Genomic DNA, 19540 nt, shown 5'->3' on the forward strand with positions numbered 1-19540 from the left:
GTATGTACCAGACAAGATGCAATGTTAGTGTATGTGGTCTTTAATAGAAGACATGGGGCAGGGGAGGTGGGAATGAACCTCAGCTAGAAGATCTGTATGGCATGAAGATCAGAGAGGAAGCAAAGAAAAATGAAAACTTAGCTGAGGCCCTTTGAATTATATAGCACCAAAACCCAGCAGACATTCACTTATGAGGACTTGGGCCAGTTTTAGATCTGCAGCTGAAACTGGTGGAAGTTTTAAGCTAATAGATACTGGGTGAAAGTAAGCATTTCTGGGTTCTTCTACCTCCTCTCTTTCCTTGGACAATCTGTCTTGCCCAGGCTAGCCTTAAACTCCTGGGATGGCATCATCCTCTTTCCTTATCCCCACAAATGGAAGCCGGAAATATAGGTATGCACCATCACTGGGGCCTCTTCAATATTACATTTATTTATGCATGTATATATGTGCATGTGCCCATGTGTGTGCGTGTGCATGTGGGATGTGCACACTTGTGTTTGCCATGGCATGTGCATAAATAACTTGTAAGAGTTCATTCTCTCCTTCCATCATGTGGGCCAGTCTTGGCAACAAGCAGTTTGCTCACTGAGCCTCACTCTTGCCCCTCTTGGTAGGTTCTGAAAAGGAGATAGAATAGAAACTGAATGATTTCTAGAGTTAATTGACAAAATTAACTTTCAGAAAAGGTTCCCATACAGAGGATAAACTTCTAGAAGTAAACCCCAAATTTAGTAAAATGAGGGATACCACATTTGGTTGTCTGTGAAAGGGTTGTGGTGGAGGAGAAGAATTGTGAATAAATCCTAATTTGGGGGAGGTTTATTTGTTGAAGAAGTATGTGAAAGCTGAAAATGGAAAAGACAGAAAGAAAGTTGTTGTGGGATATTTGAAAATGCCTGGAAATGTATTGCTGTGATCAGTGTAATAAAAAGCTGAATGGCCATTAGCTAGGAAGGAGGTGTAGGTGGGACTTCCGGGCAGAGAGAGATCTCTGGGAAGAAGGCATAGTCACTAACCAGACATGGAAGAAACACCATAGGCAGTACAGAGAGATGAGGTGACGAGCCACATGACAGAATGTAGATTAAAATAAATGGGTTAATTTAAGTTACAAGAGCTAGTGGGACAAGCCTACGATAAGACCAGGCTTTCATAATTAATAAGTCTCCATGTTGTTATTTGTGAGCCGGCAGTCCAAAGTAAAGTTCAACTACAGAAAGTAACAAATAAAGGAAAACCCCGTCAGAATAAGTTGATTTCTCAATGAAAAACTTTGAAAGCCGGAAGAGCCTGGAGCAATGCATTCCAAGTCCTAAAGGACTACAGCAGCAACGTAAGATAACATTTCCAGTAAAACTATATGCCATGGTTGAAGGATAAAGAAAAGCTTTCCATGATAAAAACAGTCTGAAACAATTTGTATCCAAAATAAAAATAAAAATAAAATAAAAACTAAGGGAAATGTAGGAAGCAATAATTTGGACTGAAGAAAGAAACGAGCATAGCAGAGAGGCTGTGGAGAAAATATGAAGCCATAATTATTAAAATACACAGTACCATTGAGGAAACAAACAACACAAAAATCCAACACTACAATGACTACTGTTAACACACTTTTCAGTAATAATTTTAAGTATCAATGGATTCAATTATCTAATCAAAAGACACAGGCTGACCGAATGGATCAAGAAGAGAAATCCACCTATCTGTTGTATACAAGAAACATAGCTTTAAAGATAGAGATTGCCCTACCCTATAATGAAAGGTTGGATAAAATTATTCCAATCAAATGGAGCCAGAAAGCAAGCAGGCATCAATATCCTAATATCTGACAAAATAGACTCTAACCTAAACTAATCAAGAGATAAAGAGGGACACCTCATTCTAATCAAGTGAAGAGTTAACCAAGAAGACATACCACTATAAACATATTCTACACAAGAGAAACCCTGTCTCGAAAAACAAAAACAAAAACAAAAACAAAACAAAACAAAACAAAAAAAATATTCTAGTGCCCCCAATTCCATAAAAATGCACTACTTGATTTAAAGATACAGATTAACACCAACTCATTAATAGTATATAATTTTACTAACACACTTTTCTCCAATACGCAGTCTATATGAAAAAAAGATCAAAAAACATAAGAATAAGTCAACATAGCCGGGCGGTGGTGGCGCACGCCTTTAATCCCAGCACTCGGGAGGCAGAGGCAGGTGGATCTCCGTGAGTTCGAGGCCAGGCTGGGCTACCAAGTGAGTTCTAAGAAAGGCGCAAAGCTACACAGAGAAACCCTGTCTCGAAAAACCAAAAAAAAAAAAAAAAAAAAAAAAGAATAAGTCAACATCATACATCAAATGGACTTGAACGGTATCTGCAGAATGCTCCACACAAACACCAAAAAAATCACACTCCACTCAGCAGCACACAGAAAGTTTTCTAAAATAGACCACATCCTGGAACACGTAACAAATCTTTACAAATTCAAAGAGGTTGAAATAACTCCTTGTGGCCTCTCTGACTACAATGCAATCAATTTGGATGTCTGAATGTAGAAGAATGAAAATAGGTCCTGCCCTAAATTATCAGCCTGCACAAAATTCAACTCCAACTGGATCCAGAACCTCAAGATAAGGCCAGATACACTGAATTTTATAGAATAGAAAGTGGAGAATACCCTTGAACTCAGTGGCACAGGAACAGACTTTCTGAACAAAACACTGATAGCACCAGGCACTAAGAACAACAGCTAATAAATGAGACCTCAGACAACTGAAAAGCTTCTTTATGACAAAGGACACTGTCTTTCAGACAAAGCATCAGCCTACACAATGGGAAAAGATTCTACACATCTGATAGAGGGCTAATCTCTAAAATATATATGGAATTCAAAATATTGAACATTAAAAAAATAAGTAACCCAATTAAAAATAGGGTGCAGATCATAACAGAGAGTTATCAGCAGATGAAGCACAAATGGCTGAGAAACACTTGAAGAAATGTTTAACATCCTTAGTCATCAGGGAAATGCAAATCAAAACTACTCTGAGATTTCATCTCACACCAGTCAGAATGACCAAGATCAATAAAACAAGGACAGCTAATGCTGGCAGGAATGTGATGTAAGGGTAATACTCATCCATTGCTGGTGGGACTGTAAACTCGTACAACCATGATGGGAATCAGTGTGTGGGGCCCTTGGGAAACTAGGAATAGATAGATCTACTTCAAGACCCAGCTATACCACTCATGGGCATACACCCAAAAGACTCTATTCTACTACAGAGACAAACCATGCTTGTTGATGCTCTATTCATAGTAGCTGGAGATTGGAAACAAACTAGATGACCATCAACAGATGGCTAGATAAAGAAAATATGAGATATTTAAGCAATGGAATATTACTCAGCCATTTAAAAAATAAAATCATGAAATTTGCAGGTAAGTGGATGGAGCTAGAAAAAAAAATCATCCTGAATGAGGTAACCCAGACCCCCCCCTCCAAAAAAAAAACCAAAAATGGTATGTATTCACTTATATGTAGATATTAGCCATTAAGTCTTTGATAAGCAGACTATAATCACTATAATCACAGAGGTTAGGTATAGAGTTAGGAGACCAGGAAGGAAGGATGGATATCCCTAGGAAGGGGAAATAGAACAGATTTCTATGTATGATTAAGGGAGAATGGGATGAGAAGATCAAATCATTTATGCCTTCTCCCAGGAATACTGCTTCTAAGCTTCCCAAGGAAAGTCCTTAACATACTACCCCTCCCACTTTCAGGGAGATATCTGTAGCGGAATATTATTTTAATGTGTATTACTTTATGTTGCATTTGTTTAACTCTGTGAAGCTGTGTTACTGTGCCTGTCTAAAACACCTGATAGTCTAATAAAGAGCTGAACGGCCAATAGTGAGGCAGGAGAAAAGATAGGTGGGGCTGGCAGGCAAAGAGTAGATATAGAAGGAGAAATCTAGAGTGAGAAGAGCAAGCTAGGAGCCAGAGAAGGAGGAGGACTCCAGGAACCAGCCACCCAGCTACACAGCGAGCCACAGAGTAAGAGTAAGATTTACAGAAGTAAGAGAATGGGAAAATGCTCAGAGATAAAAGATAGATGGAATAAGTTAAGTTAAGAAAAGCTGGCTAGAAACTAAGCTAAGCTAAGGCTGGGAATTCATAATTAAGAATAAGCCTCCAATCCACAAGGATGACCCCACCTTGAACTACTGGCAGTGGTTGGTCCAGAGGGTGCCTGGACTGGTCTACTCTGGTGACCAGTCCAGGGAATAACCTAACTGTCATCATAGAGCCTTTGTCCAGTGACTGATGGAGGCAGATGCAGAGATCCACGGCCAGGCACCAGGCTGAGCTCTGGGAATCCAACTGATGAGAGAGAGGAGGGATTCTGCAGGTGGGGGACATCAAGGTCATGATGGGAGAACATGCAGAGATGACAGGCCACACTATCAATTGTGGACTGGTGGCTGTGGAGCCCCCATGGGACTGGACTAGGTCCTCTGGATATGGAAAATGATTCTTTGGCTCAGATTGTTTGGGGGGCACCCAGGCAGGGGGATCGGAATCCATCCCTGGTGCATGGGCAGGCTTCTGGGAATCTGGTGCCTGTGATGTGATGCCTTGCACAGCCTTGGTGCAGTGGGAAGGGTCTTGAACTTGCCTAGGCTCAGTGTGCCAGGCTCTGCTAACTCCCTATGGGAAACCTTGATTTGAGGGATATGGGGATGTAGGGGGCTAGGGAGAGAGGGCTGGGGGTGGGAGGAGGGAGGAGGTAGGATCTGTGGGTGATATGTGGAGTGAATAGAAAATGTCTTAATAAAGAAAAATGAAAAAAAAGAAAAGAATAAGCCTCCATGTGTATTTATTTGGGAGCTGGGTAGTGGGCCCCCTAAAGAGCAAAAGAGTAAAATAACAACAGATATCCTCATCTACCTGAAGGTTTTCCTTATACCTTGGAGGTTGTGAAACACATAAAGAAACCAGAAGGCTCTTTATGAAGTTCTGAGATATTCTTGAAATATCTGCTCCATACTTCCTCAGGAACAAGATAACAGAACAAAGCAAATGTAAAAGGTCAACAAGATTCAGTGGCTATAGGAGTTGGCAGATCAGATTACAAGCCTCTTCCTACTAGACACTCAAGTGATTATGTGGCATATACAGCAACAATGTTAGATTAGCTGAAGTTACCTCTGCCCTACATAGGGGCTTATCTTGATGGGCAAAGAATGATGTGGAAGGATAATAAGAGAATGAGGTTTGAAAAGTTAACTCATGCAGAGCCACTGTGGTGTCTTTTGAACCAGGAGCAAAAGAATTTACAAGTAAATTCTATAAAGATATAAAATATAAACATTGTATTATTCCAGAAGTGGAATAATAACTGCAGCAGCTTTGGCCTGAGTTTGTTCTTGGGTGCTCTGACCATTAAGAGTTAATACACGGCTCAGAATATGGCAATCGACCAGGGCTGGCTTGGAGATATCCCTTCTGTATAGTGTCCTTGAAGCCACAAAAGCTGGCAGCCTGAGAACAGGCTGTCATATGCCTCTAGATTCTTAAAAATTAGGTTATGGGTTTATGAGTGAAAATGATTGTAAGAAATTACTCTGTTTATCAATGATGACTAAACTTAAGGGAAAATGTAAAAGATAACTCAGTTCTGCCATAGTTTATCAATGATGACTAAACTTGTGACCCCAGATGTACAAATGAAATAAGTTAAATATATGTTCAAAACCAGAAATGACATGATCTATGTTTTGGAACAATATGAACTTATCCCTGCTCTCTGAGGTCTGTACAAATAAAGAAGCACTCTGTCTGCTAATCAGTCAGACTGAGAGATAATTTGATAACCAATGGCCTGACTTAATCCTCCCTCACCAACTCCTTACCTCTCTCTGGGACCTGGCCACCACAGGGGGTGCCCCACAGCAGTTGTGTGAGTAACCAACCACTGTCTGATTGTTTTGTAAGATAGAACCCATACCTGATACTGCTCGGTTGGTCAAGAACCTGAGACTACATATTTCCAGGTCCTAGGGGGAACCCAAATACTAAATTCTCCTAATGAAACATACCAATAAAATGACTCCTAATAACATTATGCTATACTCATAGATCAGTGCCCTGCTCAGGCATCCTCAGAGAAGCTTTCTCCTGTAGTAGATGGGAATAATACAGAGACCCAAAACTGGACAATGTTGAGAGAACTTGAAAAGAAAAAAGAGAACTGGAGACTTTGGAACACTCCATCCTAAATGGGAGGTACCCATCAAATTCTTCCCCTCAGGCCTCAGAGAACTCTGAAGAAGAGGAGGAGGAAAGATTGTAAGAGTCAGAGGGGATGGAGGACACCGAGGAAACAGGTCTTCTAGACACAGCAGGACTGACACATATATGAACTCACAGAGACAGAGGCTGCATGCACAGGACCTACACAGGCCTTGGCCAGAGAGGGTCCCATTGCTGATGGGGGAACTGAACACGCGACCCCACCCCTGACCCATAAGCTACTTCCAATTGGTAACGACTAACGAAGGAAAAATTAGTCTTCACCAATGGAGTCTCACAGGGTATACAAACCACACTTAAGGGCAGGTCCCATACCCAGTGGTAGATGGCCGAAAGAATACAAACTCAATGGTATTGTTGGAGGTTTTTTTTCTTTTTTCTGTTTTTTCTTACAATGCTTCATCTGAGCATTATTTATTTCCTTTTTCCCTTACAGATCTTTTCTTTATATATTATGATTCCCAATTTTGTTTTAATGGGTTTTCTGTGTGTGCAAATGTGTGTGCATCAGCATCTGTATGTGTTTCTTGTGTGTTTTCTTTTTTCCATTTTGTCCTATTCTGATTTGTTTGTTTTTATTTTATTTTTTCTTATTTTCTTTTTATTATTATTCTTATTATTTTAGATGCCTGTTTTATTCCAGTGAGAGAGAAAATAAAGGGTACGAGTGGGAAAGTGGGACCATTGGGGAAGAGCTGAGGGAGTGGAAACTATAAGAATACATTGTGTGTGAAAAAAATCTATTTTCATTAGAAATAATAAAATTATGTGTGGGAAAATTAACTAGTTAAAAATAAAATCATGAAAAGTCTTGAGAGAAAGGGAAAACAATGAAAAGGAAACATTTCTAATAAAGAGGAATTTTAATGATATGGGATTTTCTTTTACTAAAAGAGACCATTTTGGAACAATTGCTAATAGCTCAGTAAATTAGTAGTTTGTAGCTGTGTTCATTTCCCAGTGTTACTGTTTTCCAGAAGAGCAGCAGTACTTCTTGGAAGTGTGAACTGAAATGTTTGGGGATTATGGGACATCATGGCCACTAATGAGTCTCAATATCTATGCTCCTGGAGGTTGAAACCTGGGATGGATCTTTTCTCAATCCTGGCAGGGGAGATTCTGAAAACTTAAGATAGAAATATTAAGGTCTTATAATGATTAGTTTAATAAGTAGCCAGGAGAGAATTGCCTATCAATGGGTATGCATGTATAAACAAACATGTCTAAGGTTAATTATTATCATTAATATTATTCAAGACATAACCTTGTAGGCACAAAAGGACTGCTGAGACACTATCAGCTGATTACAGACACACGTGGAAAACACTCACGTGCACATGAATTTCTTGCACTCCACCCAGCTTACCTATATTCCATTCCTTATTTACCACCCAGAACCATGTACTCCAAAAGGCCACATCCCTCAAGGGTTCCTTTAACTGATGCCCTTCAGTTTCAGCACACACTCATGATCTTTGGAATAAAGCTGTAGATGTCTGAGAGGACCTCAGAGATTAGCAAGTCCTACCCACTTTTAGAACATATGGACATAAAGTCTCTGGCACCCAGGGGGTCTTCTGCTTCTTCTAACCTTCCCACCACGAGGACTGTTTAATCAAAATGTCATTACCAACTCCACCTGGCAGGAACTAACACATTTCCTGATTGTGCAGGACACACCTTCTGCTTATGTACTCACAAGTAGCCAAGTATTAACGTGTAAATCCTCATCTTCTTGGTCTCTGGTAACACCTGTTGCTTGGGAATCTTTGCTAACATTAAGCACAGCTCAACACAGGTAAAAATGCTCACATGGCTTTAGGACAGCCCATAGCATCTGGGCCCAGCAGCTGGTTTACTTGTAACAGTAACTCAGCCCAACAGAAGAGCAACAGCAAAGGCAACTTTTCTGTCCTAACCACTGATACACATGCCCTGGCTATGAGCTCAGATATCTTATTAGGCATTGATACACATGGATAAGTAAGCTACCCTTTCTGTTTTCATGTGCTGCTCAAAGTTCAAAGACCTGTCATCTTCCATCAGAGATAATTTCCAAGGAATAATCATTTTAGCCACTCTTTTATGATACAGGTTTTACAAGGGCCATCTTCCATAAGGCAAAGTTAAGTAGGTTTAATGATACAAAGTACTTCCCTTCTTATTTTATCATTACACTGAAAAGAATAATGTAAGTCAGAGCTGGCTCAGAGAAAGTTACTGTGTATCGGGCAAGGCAGAAGCCAAGAGGCACCTGTAGAAAGCAGCTGATATTCCTTGTGTGACTGACATTTGCTCTGGCCACACCTGTTTTTTAACACATGGAATGCTTTCAGAGAGTCGATCTAAACTCTTGTGGTTCTCATGATCTGAAAGTCTGCTGCTCTAGGCATGTGCATATGCTAAGCATTTTCCCACCCACAAAGACCTAAGAGAGAAATCCCAGGAAGTTTGAGGCATCTCCTTTTGACCCTGTGAGTGCTATTCACAGTCTATTCACACCAGTGTCTGATTTCAGCAGCTGGCCCCAACAGGCCAACTGTGGAATCTCCAATGCCAGGAGGCAGAGAACTCACTGAGATCCTCAAAGCCACACAGATGAAGAGGTAGAGGACTGATAGGTAGATCTGAAGCCTCTTCCCACCAAACCGCTTCCTGAGGTATTCTGGCATGGTCATCACCTGCAGAAACAGACATCAACAGCAATTCATCTCGAGCCTAGTGCATTAGGATGATTTTACATTTGCTCAATGACTTCAGATAGCTAAGCACTATGCAAGACATCTTGGGGATACAGAGGCAAGAAAGACACAATTCCTCAGTAGAGTGATGATTATGGAATAAACTCAAGCACCAGAGGCAGAATAACAATCTCTTCCTGGCTCTGATGTTTACTACATATTATGACACTTTTGGCGAATTACAGTCTCTGAACTTCCTTTTTCTTAAAGTAGGAGTTTAGTGCAAAAGTATAAATAAAGTACCTACCACATTACCAAATATCTGTATGACACTCAACAAATATTTTTATTATTATTACTAGTAATGTTGCAGTACAGCAAAAACAATACTTGTAAATAATAAATTGTAATATAATCATAACAAATTGATTATTGAGTACATTGTAAGATACATTAGATTATGTGTTTATATGATTCCCTTTACTGAAAATAAGATTTACAAGTATGAACTTAGAGAAAAATCTTAATTTTCATTACTGAAGTAAGAGATTGCTCACGGGACATCTAGAATAAGTAATGAAGCTTTCTGTGTTTTTCAGAGTGATGGGGCTCATTATTTAATCTCTTCAGATACAAAAATATGTTAATAAACACACACATCCATTTTGTCAAAAAGAAGAAGAAGGGTTCTTAGCAGGCCACCAATGGAGAGCAGCCCTGGAGAAATGGCCAGCTACAGACATGCGTCTTCTGGGGCATGCGTCTACTGGGGCATGTGTCTACTGGGGCATGCACTCTAGAACCAAGGATAGCATCTTTCAACAGGAAAATCAGGAATGAATAACTTTGCACCTTCTGCAGGAGTGCAAAGGAGGAGCTCCTCATCCAGGGTAGGTTTTCAGACAATCGTCCTGAAGAAAGGTCATTTGAAGACCTGGTGTTTGCTCACAGAGGCATCCTCAAAGCTATACGAGGGTCTGAAGCAATGTTTCCAAAGAACAGGATGCCCATAGTGGTTCCCACACAGCTCTCCCTCCTGATAAACCTGCACATCTCTGCATGTGTGTCCTATAGGCACCAACACACACACACAGTTACATTGTTAATTCATTACTGTCCTATTCTCCATCTCTGGCCTTCCTCTGTAATTCTTGCTCCATCTATGGAGCACTTATGGATCCTGATCCCCAAACATCAAGCCTCCAAATTACTCATATCTGCCTTTATCCCGAATCTGTTAACAAACATGTCACAAGGAACCAAGAAGTGGTTTCTCTTCCTTGCTATTTCCTTCCTTGAGCCTCACTCTGGCTGGTAGGAACTTTTAATTTATTATTTTTGAGATATGGTCTCATGTAGCCCAGGCTAGCCTCCAACTTGATGTATAGCCAAATGTGATGTTGAACTCCTGGTCTTTCTGCCTGTGCCTCCTAAATTCTGGTTTTACAGGCAAGTCCTACCACTCAGTCACAAGATTTCATGAATATTTGTGTTCGTATGTATGTATGTATGTATGTATGTATGTACGTATGTATGTATGTATGTATGTATGTATGTATGTATGTGGAGACTGGAGCACACCCATTGGTGTTGTCTCAATGGTACCATCCACCTTGTCTTTTTGAGACAGGTAGAACTTGGTGATTGGGCTAGACTGCCTGTCTAGGAAGCCCTAGGGACCTGCCCATCTCTGCTTCCTCAGTGCTGAATTACAAGCACCTGCTGTCTTGCCCAGCATTTTTACAGAGGTGCTGTGGGTCAAACTCATGACCTCATGTTTGCAGGGCAAGCACTTCACTGGCTGAGCTATTGTCCCAGCCCCAGATCACATGAACTTTTGTTCAAGTCCATTTTCCACTCAGACGCCCAAGTGAAACTTCATAAAATGGAAATCTACTCATGACTCTTGAATCCTTGAAAGCCCTGCACCTCCCATTTTCAAGAGGATATAGAACACTTCAAGGTTTTATTAAATTTGTTTATTTATTTTTGTGTGTACATGCATACACACACACAGCAAGGTGTGCATGTGGGGATCAGAGGAACACTTGCAGGAACTGATTTTCTCTTTTTGACACATGAATCCTTGGGACTGAACTCAGGTGATCAAGCATGACAGCAAGTGCCTTTACCTACTGAGACAGCTCTCTTGTCCTAGGACACTCTTTTTTAAATGGTATCATAGTTTTAAATTTTTTGCCATTATACTAAGTATATAATAACTTTATATCATTGTAAATTTTATTTTATGGGTATGAGTGCTTGCCTACATACATGTCTGTGTACTATATGTGTGCAGTGCCTGAGGAGGTCAGAAAACAGTGTTGGCGTCACTAGGATTGGAGTTACAGACAGATGTTACAGAGTTACAGATGGATGCTGGGAATTGAATCTGGAGCCTCTGCCAGAGCAGTCAGTGCTCTTAGCCATTGAGCCATCTCTCCAGCTCCTATATCATTGTATTTTATTTTTTTATTTTATTTATTTTTTTTTGGCTTTTCGAGACAGGGTTTCTCTGTGTAGCTTTGCGCCTTTCCTGGAACTTGCTTTGTAGACCAGGCTGACCTCGAATTCACAGAGATCCGCCTGGCTCCACCTCCCGAGTGCTGGGATTAAAGGCATGCGCCACCACTGCATTGTATTTTTAGCACACTTTAATTATATAAAACAATGGGCTTCACTGTGATATTTTCACACGTGTGCAAGCAGACTTTGTCTCCCCTCTGTTACTTCCTCCTGCACAATCGCCTCTTCCACTGCTCCCATTCCTCCCCCCACATAGGGAAACACATGGAACTTTGACCACCGAACCCCACCCCCACTGTGCCTACTACCTCCTCTACCTCTCATCACTCTTCTCCCACACAACTCTCTAATTAGCCTTAATTTTAACTGAGCCCCAAATACTCAAGGAAAGAAAGATTTTCAGCTTCCATATAGTGATTCCATCATCCAATTTTTCTACTTGAAGAATTCAGCTTTACCCCCCAAGACAGGATCACCACTGAAGCACTTCTCCCAACACATGCCTGTGACTCCAGCTTTCCTCCCACCTCTACCACAGTGATCACTGGGTAGAAGCACCACTGACTTTTCACCTGGTGAGCGACACATTGTGTATTGGGGGACCCTATGGCCAAATAATTTGATATTTTTTTCTGTATATTATTAGCAATGGGACCAATGAAGAACAAGTACCCAGGTTTCATGATTTAACAGAAAGAATAAATGGGTAAATAAATAAATAAATACATTAGATACTTACCCCTGCCTTGATGTAGATGGGGACAAAAAACCACCCCAGAACCAGCAACAAGAGAAACGACTGTAACAAACCAAGGGCAGCATGAAGTTAAAGGAGTTTGGTTTGTGACTTTATAATGTCATGACCTCTGAAGCTCGAGACAAACTAACCCCATCACTTTCCTTAGCTCCTGTCTAATGTAGTATTATACAATTTAATATCTACTATTTGTCAAAACAAGCAAAAGATAAATTGTTTTTAATTCACCTGACTAAGATAAGATTATACAACCTTTGTCAAAATAAATGATCTTAGATGGGAGAATTATCCATGAGTGTCAAAGCATTGAGAAAAAACTGAGGAAAGAAAAGAACATCCTCAGGTCCCTTTAAGTCTTACCAAATATAGCTATTGATATAATCTGGTATTAAAAGTGCAGATTTTATGACATCTCCACACACAACACCGCTGTTCTTGCCACAACTAGTGAAGCAGGTCTCATGAGCAGAATAATCAAGGTCCTATATAGGAAGGATGTGAGCTTTATTAAAATTCAAGAAATTCAAGTTCAAAACTATAAAAAATAGATGTCTGTAACATGATAGTGATATACATTGGGTTATAGGTTGTTTTCTTCATGCCTATGGAGGCAGCTTCATTGTACAGTTCATGGCACTATCTGATCCAATCTCAGGCCACAAGGCATATCAGGCCAAAGTCTGGGTATGTTCCTGATATTTCTGAAGTAAAAATAGGCAAAAACAAAACAAGACAACCTACAGCATTGGAAAGGCAGAAGCATTTATGAGTAACGCAAGGTCACTTCCAGTGTTCATCTAGGGCAGTTTGTTTAAAATTGCACTGGAGTCCAACTTTGTCTATTCTACCAATATGAACATATACAAGAACACTGGAAAGGGTAAGATGGGGCCTGTGGGATAGCTTCGTTGGTAAAAGCACCCACGGCGCAAGCCTCACAACCAGAGTTTAATCTCCGGAGCCCATGTTGGGGGGAAAAGAACAGACTCCTGAAATGTGTGCTCTGACGTGTGCTGTGGAGAACAGAGAAAACACAGGCTCCTCATGAGCTGTGTGTGATGCTCTCACCACCTGCCCGGCTGTGTGATAGAGTGATGTGGGTGGAGGAAAGCCATGTTCTCTGTTCTGAAGAACTTAGGCTCTAGTTAAGGGATGCAGCGTCTGTAGAATGGTAACAGATCAGTCATGAAGTCCTGTAGGTTTGGTATGTCATCTTTCAAAACATTCATTCCTTACTATAGTGCCAATGTCCCCTCAGGCCTAACTTGGGTTTCTACTCATCCTTCTGGCACAAGCATCTGCAAACCCTTATGGTGTGTGCCAACAACGCTTATTGTCTGCAATGGATATATACCTCCTGTGTGATCTCTCTGGTAAAATGATTTTTAAGAATTGCCTATGCAGCCCAGTCAGTTCCTCTTCCCTCTCTTTTCCTGTGCTCCTCACTCCCCCTCATGATCTATTTTATTATTGGTGTGTGTGTGTGTGTGTGTGTGTGTGTGTGTGTGTGTGTGTGTGTGTGTGATCTGCCCAGTCCATTTAGAATTGCTGGAATGTATATGTGTTTAATGCTGACCACTTGGGACTGTTCAAACCTACCAGGAAAAAAGGCACAGGGAAACATTTACATGGTGTGACCTCTCAATGTGGCAAATGCTTCTGTCTCTGTGCTTTCCACACCGTAGTTGGAGCACACTTGTCTGCTCGACTTGATGACAAGCTGTGTCAAGAAGGGGGCATTGCTCTCTGCCTGTTATTTACCTGTTTACTTATTTTGAGACAGGGTCTCATTATATAGCCTGGCTGGCCTGGAACTCACTAGGTACACCAGATTGGTCTCCAACTCACAGAAATCTGCCTGCTGCTGCCCCTGTCCCGGCCCCTGCCTCTGCCCCTGCCCCTGCCATCCAGTGCTGGAATTACAGCCCAAATGCCTGAGCTACTTATTAACCTTTCAGTGTGTCTATGGTGCACACATAGGTGCAGAGGTCCAAGACTGATGTTGGGAATCCTCTTCAACTGCTCTTACACCTTGTTCTTTGAGGCAGAGGCTCTTAATCAAACCAAAAGCTCCGGATACAGCTCTTCCCACTACCCAAATTGTCAAATCCCTTGTCTCCACCACCGAGACTGGAAATGCAGGTGGGTTTTCATGTCTCCTCAGTGTTCTAGGAATCTGAACTTCCGTCCCCTTGCTTGTGTGGCAAGTGTATTCACCCTGGAGCCTCTCCGCAGTGAGTTTTCTTTGACTTAATCTTTACTTCTGCTTCAGGAATGAACATAGAGTGTGACATCAACAAGAGACATAAAAGCTCTAATAGTCACAGGGACCAAGTGAAAGTGTGGCTTAAACTGTACAAAAATAAAATCCTTGGTAGGAATAACTACTTAAGAAAAGAATGAAGCTACAGAAGTGCTCAAGGACAAACAAAGAGTAGACTAGTTGAGGGGAAAGTAAAAACTAGAACAAAGGGAGTACATTTGATACAGACTTCCAGGAAAACCGGAGGTATATACCCAATTGAAATACCCAGACATGGATTTGACTTAAAAGAATATATATATATATATATATATATATATATATATATATATATATATCATGAGGGTTTGCAAATGATTGTGCCAGAAGGATGAAGAAACCCAAGTGAGGCCTTGGGAGGAAGTAGCACGGAGGTAAGGAATGAAAGCTTTGAAAGATGACATACCAAACCTACAGGACTTCATCTATGTGTGTGTGTGTGTGTGTGTGTGTGTGTGTGTGTGTGTGTGTTCTTTTAATATATATATATACATTATATAAATTTGCTTTCACGTACATGTGATTCAAATGCGGTAACGGCAATTCCTGAAGCTGCACCTGTCCCAGCCAGGCCCACAAAGTGGCCACTGCCAATGTTGCTTGCAAACAGAGAGGCAGCCATCTGCAAAGCAAGAAATTAATTAAAGTTAGATTCAAAAGACCGAATTCCTCCCCTTGGAAACAGGTGGGTGTTGAGATGGGTCAGTCGCTACTTCTTGGAGCAAAAGCAGCAAAGACTGTGCATGGACAAAAACTTTCTGTTACCAGTTATTCTGTGACCCATGAGCCAGGAACACCTCTCACACTGTGAATAGTTTAAAATGGTTTTTAAACATCTGAAGAGTGAGATGTACAAATTTGCAATTAGGTGAAATTTAAACTTCAGTGTCCTTCATACTTGTGCTGGAACACAGCCGTGACTCTCACATGCTTTGTGTTACAGTGACATTTCCGTGAGGTCACAACGGACTCTGGCCTTTAAAGCACAAGATACTTATAATTAGGCCTTTTACAGAAAACCCCAATGAACCCCGCCTTATGGAACCATCAGTGTATCCCTCTGTGCATTCTGTTTGGAGCCTCAAACTTCCAGGTCTCCTACCAGTGCTTGACTCTTAAGTAGTGACAGACTCCAAAGTTGCACCATAGAGAATTCTCTGTCCTCCAAGCCATAAGCACTCTGTTCCCATTCGTTACATTTTCCACCACACTGATTTCTGTCAATAAAGTCAAAGATGAAAAGAGCTCTTCAATGGGCAGAGACTAGTGCTAGTCTTAAGAACAGAATGAGAATGTGAGATTCTGCAGGGCCTTTGTTCTATATCTCTCATTACAATCACTCCTTGCATGAAGGTGTTTGGAGTCAGGGAGGGATTGCAGGATTAGTTGAGAATTGCATGATTCACAAAAAGGGCAGCAGAAAGGCTATGTTGGTTGTGTGCCCTGAGTAAATCTGTTCCTACTATCCCCACCAGAATGGTTAATTCGACTTCCTTTTTATGGTATTTAGACAAGGCTGATCTACTGATGGGAACATGTTCTGAGCACTCACTCTATGCCCAACCCAATGCTGCCACTGTAGACTCACAGAGGAACATGTTGCCTCTACTACAATGAAAAATCTTTCTGAAGGAGCCATATACCAAAATTCAGAAACAATATCTGGTGGGCAACTGTCCAAGAGAATCACTGTCAACATCACCACAATGAACATGGCCTGCAATCATTAAGTGTGTAGAAAAGAAGAACATGATGTTCTAGGCAGGACTGGAGTGATCAGGGAGCAAGATGACACTGGAAAGAGAAGATAATTTCCCAGAGATGAGCAGGGTTAGCTCAGGATTGGGAGCAGAAAAGGAATTCAGGGAGCTAAATAGAAGCTAAGAAGCTTTTTCATGAGAACCAAAAAGAGGCACATGAAACAGAACTGAGGTAGGTCTCCTGCAGCTAGACTAAAGCTGCTCTCAATTGATTATATGTTATAATCTTTCTGCAATCCCAGGTCACAGTTTTGAAGTGTAGGATTTATTATAGGGGAAAAAAAGCAAGTTGGCAGGTACCCCTGCTGCCACCCCGACTTTTCAATCAACGTATATCTCCAGAAACTTCTGACCCACTTACCGGCCACCAGGTCATAGCTCGACCTGCCAAGAAGAAGCCTCCAACAGTGCTTCTGTTTGTCTTCAACATTGCCTGAGCAGAAAGGAAATCATTAGAGGGTTAGAAACAATAGGTGCACCCCCAAGATCAAAGAGAGTCCCCAGCTGCTCCACACAGCATGCTAACATTGATATCACAGAGAGACATGCTTTTCTAGATAGAGTAACACAGCATTGGTTTTTAATGGACATGAAAGTCATGATTTAATAATGACTTAGAGGACTTCAAGAAACTATATTTGAAAATCTGATATTTATTTTAGTTTATGAAAACAGTGTTAAGCATCTATAAAGCTGTCTTTGGAAGAAGATTTTGAGCTTCAAACTGGATACTGAAAAGAAGGAATGAACAGAATACAAATGATCTAAACTTCTCACTCAATAAGTGAGAAAATAAACAGCAAAGGGAAGTCATTAAAATGAGAAAGAGAAATGGCATTTGTGGTTTTGATGCCAGGTGCTGGGCATGCCAAGCAGAGCAAGAGCCCGACCCTAGTTCTGTTCAAATAATGGACTTGCTGGAGGAATGAATTCATTCAGTGCTACCGTTATTCATGCCACACACAAGCAAATTATTCAGACAGAAAGACAATGATACTTGGAAAATCATTGCCTCAACTCATCATTCTACACATCCACCATGACATGTTTTCCTATGCAATTTTTGTGCCCTCCCAGAAACATCACTGGAATTCCACATACCCACACTCCAATAGCTATCACCACCACGAAATAGATGACAATGACAGAGATGTCAGCAGCATTATTGATGTTCTCTGACAGTGAAGACAGTTCTGAACTGGCAGTGCTGGTACTGGAGCTTACTGTGCTGGCCATGGCTGTAGGCAATGCTCTCCCCATTGCAAGCAAGCATTGGCACTTCTTTATATAGAAGTACTATGTTAATGATCAGCCTCGGGTAGGTGGGGAAGGATATCAGAGGCAGCTTCTGTCCACAGGAGACCTTTAAACCTCTCCTGTATGTTCAGGCTCTCACCTTACAGTGACTAGTTCTGGCTTCAGTGGAATTTGGAAATCAATTTGGAGAGAAGCCAGAGATGAGAATGGGAATTAGAGATGGAAAATGATATGAGAAGTATTTGAGAAAGAAGAGAATATTTAAGACAATTGACTAGGACAAGGAAATACAAAGGAGAGATTAAAGGAAGACAAAGGAAAAAAGACATAAGGAGAACAGGATAATGTTAGATGGGATACATGGTATCCTTAGCAGACACGACATTCCTGGCAAAAATTGTCCTTTGAAACGGAAATTACCCATAACAGGTGGTCTAAGTGGACGCCATAGGCTTTTATCAAGACCCCAGCAGCCTGTGCAGAAAGGGAAAGTTGCTCCACCCTTACCAATGCAGAAGGGTGTGGGCAAGGCTGGGAGGTGGGTGAGTCAGAGGCGTTGAAGAGTGAATGAACCTACAGCCATGTGCTGGTGATCCTCATGGCCCAGCATCCTGGATACTCTGAAGACACCTGCTTGGCATTAGAAGTACCGTCTCGGAGCACTCTTCTCCATGGTTGTACATTTAAAATGCATGACATAAAACTTACCTCTGTCCAATGTAGAAGCTGGCAAAGATTTCTCCCCTGTTCTACAAGCTGTCTCTTCAATTCACTTTCTCTTCTCATGCAGGTGTTCTTTAATTTCTTGAACTTCCAATTGCCTGTTGCCTCACTATTTGCTGACTGAGGGGAGTCCTATTCAGAAAGTCTTTACCTGGGTGTTGTATGGGGTGCGGATTCACATGGGTCCCTGGAAAGAAGGACAAAGGAACTTTAAGGATGAAATTTTGCCTTTCCAGCTGCAGGGGGATCAGACTCCCTGGACTGACTCTGTCCCTTAGCAAAGGGCTTTTTTTTATTGTTATCCAATTTACACTGTAGCAAGTTAATTTCCATATCCCCAACCCTCTTATCTAAGCTCCCCAAAGGGACAATGCCAAATGCAAATTCTCACTTAAGGAAAACCACAGTTTTCTGGGTCGTTCCCCAATCAAGTTTTGCATAGGCTTTGCACCTTCAGAAAACTCTCAGACAAGATCCACACAGAAGATACTGGACACAAAAGGTATCAATCACAAAAGGCAGATTAAAGCTAGGTGCTAATACTCCAGAATCAAACCAGCTGCAGCTCTGCAAGATTTCCCCCAACATACCCCGCCTTTTTTATATGCAACAATTAATTAATGCATATACAGCTTTTTCCTCTCCCTTCTGTTTTACAGTCTTATGCCAGTAAGCCAAAACACATTTTAAAGCCAATATGGTTGTTATTGCTAGCACAAGAGTTCACACTTGCTAAAACAAGAACTCTGTTAAAGTGATTCACAGGATTGCATGAGGCTATAGGATCTGCAAGGCCTTCCATAACATCCTTTCCTGTCATATCAGGTAATTTTTTTGCAAGTTTCCTTAATTTCTTGCTGTAAATCATAAACCATTTGAGAAGAATTAGGGTGACCCATCAAATGCATCTTAACCCTTTCCCAGTCATCCTTGCTTTCACTAAACTTTAAAAGTGTAATGCAATAAGATGTAACATTCCAGTCACATTTTAATTTTATCTGCTCCTTCAATGTGACAGCTTGCCTCAAATCAGGTAATTCACTATTAACTGTCTCATTATCTGTTTTATTTTGTTCAGTCCAAAGTTCTGTAGAATGTTTATGCTAGTCTCTAACAAACTCAGCAGTTGGAATTTCTTCATGAAGGGCCACTCGGGCTGATCCAGCAGTATCAGTCAGTGCAATAATTCCCATAATAACTGCAATAATCAGT

General features: G+C 41.1%; 1 protein-coding gene across 2 annotated transcripts in view; it reads right to left on the bottom strand.

Annotated features, from left to right (window-relative positions):
* Positions 1-17611, bottom strand: part of LOC114696506 (solute carrier family 5 member 4A-like) — a 59254-nt gene extending 41643 nt beyond the window's left edge. The window contains exons 1-5 of one of the 2 annotated variants that reach the window (XM_028874255.2): positions 17450-17611; positions 16710-16781; positions 15106-15210; positions 12269-12328; positions 8899-9003 (exon numbers count right to left, since the gene is read on the bottom strand). In XM_028874255.2, coding sequence (XP_028730088.1) covers positions 8899-9003; positions 12269-12328; positions 15106-15210; positions 16710-16781; positions 17450-17608 — 501 coding nt within the window. In that variant the 5' untranslated portion in view covers positions 17609-17611. The remainder of the gene's footprint in view (positions 1-8898; positions 9004-12268; positions 12329-15105; positions 15211-16709; positions 16782-17449) is intronic. The other variant, XM_028874256.2, reaches the window with a different exon arrangement.
* Between the last annotated feature and the right edge of the window lie 1929 nt (positions 17612-19540).

This window comes from Peromyscus leucopus, chromosome 16_21, assembly GCF_004664715.2.
Source record: "Peromyscus leucopus breed LL Stock chromosome 16_21, UCI_PerLeu_2.1, whole genome shotgun sequence".
Classification (NCBI taxonomy): Eukaryota; Metazoa; Chordata; class Mammalia; order Rodentia; family Cricetidae; genus Peromyscus; species Peromyscus leucopus.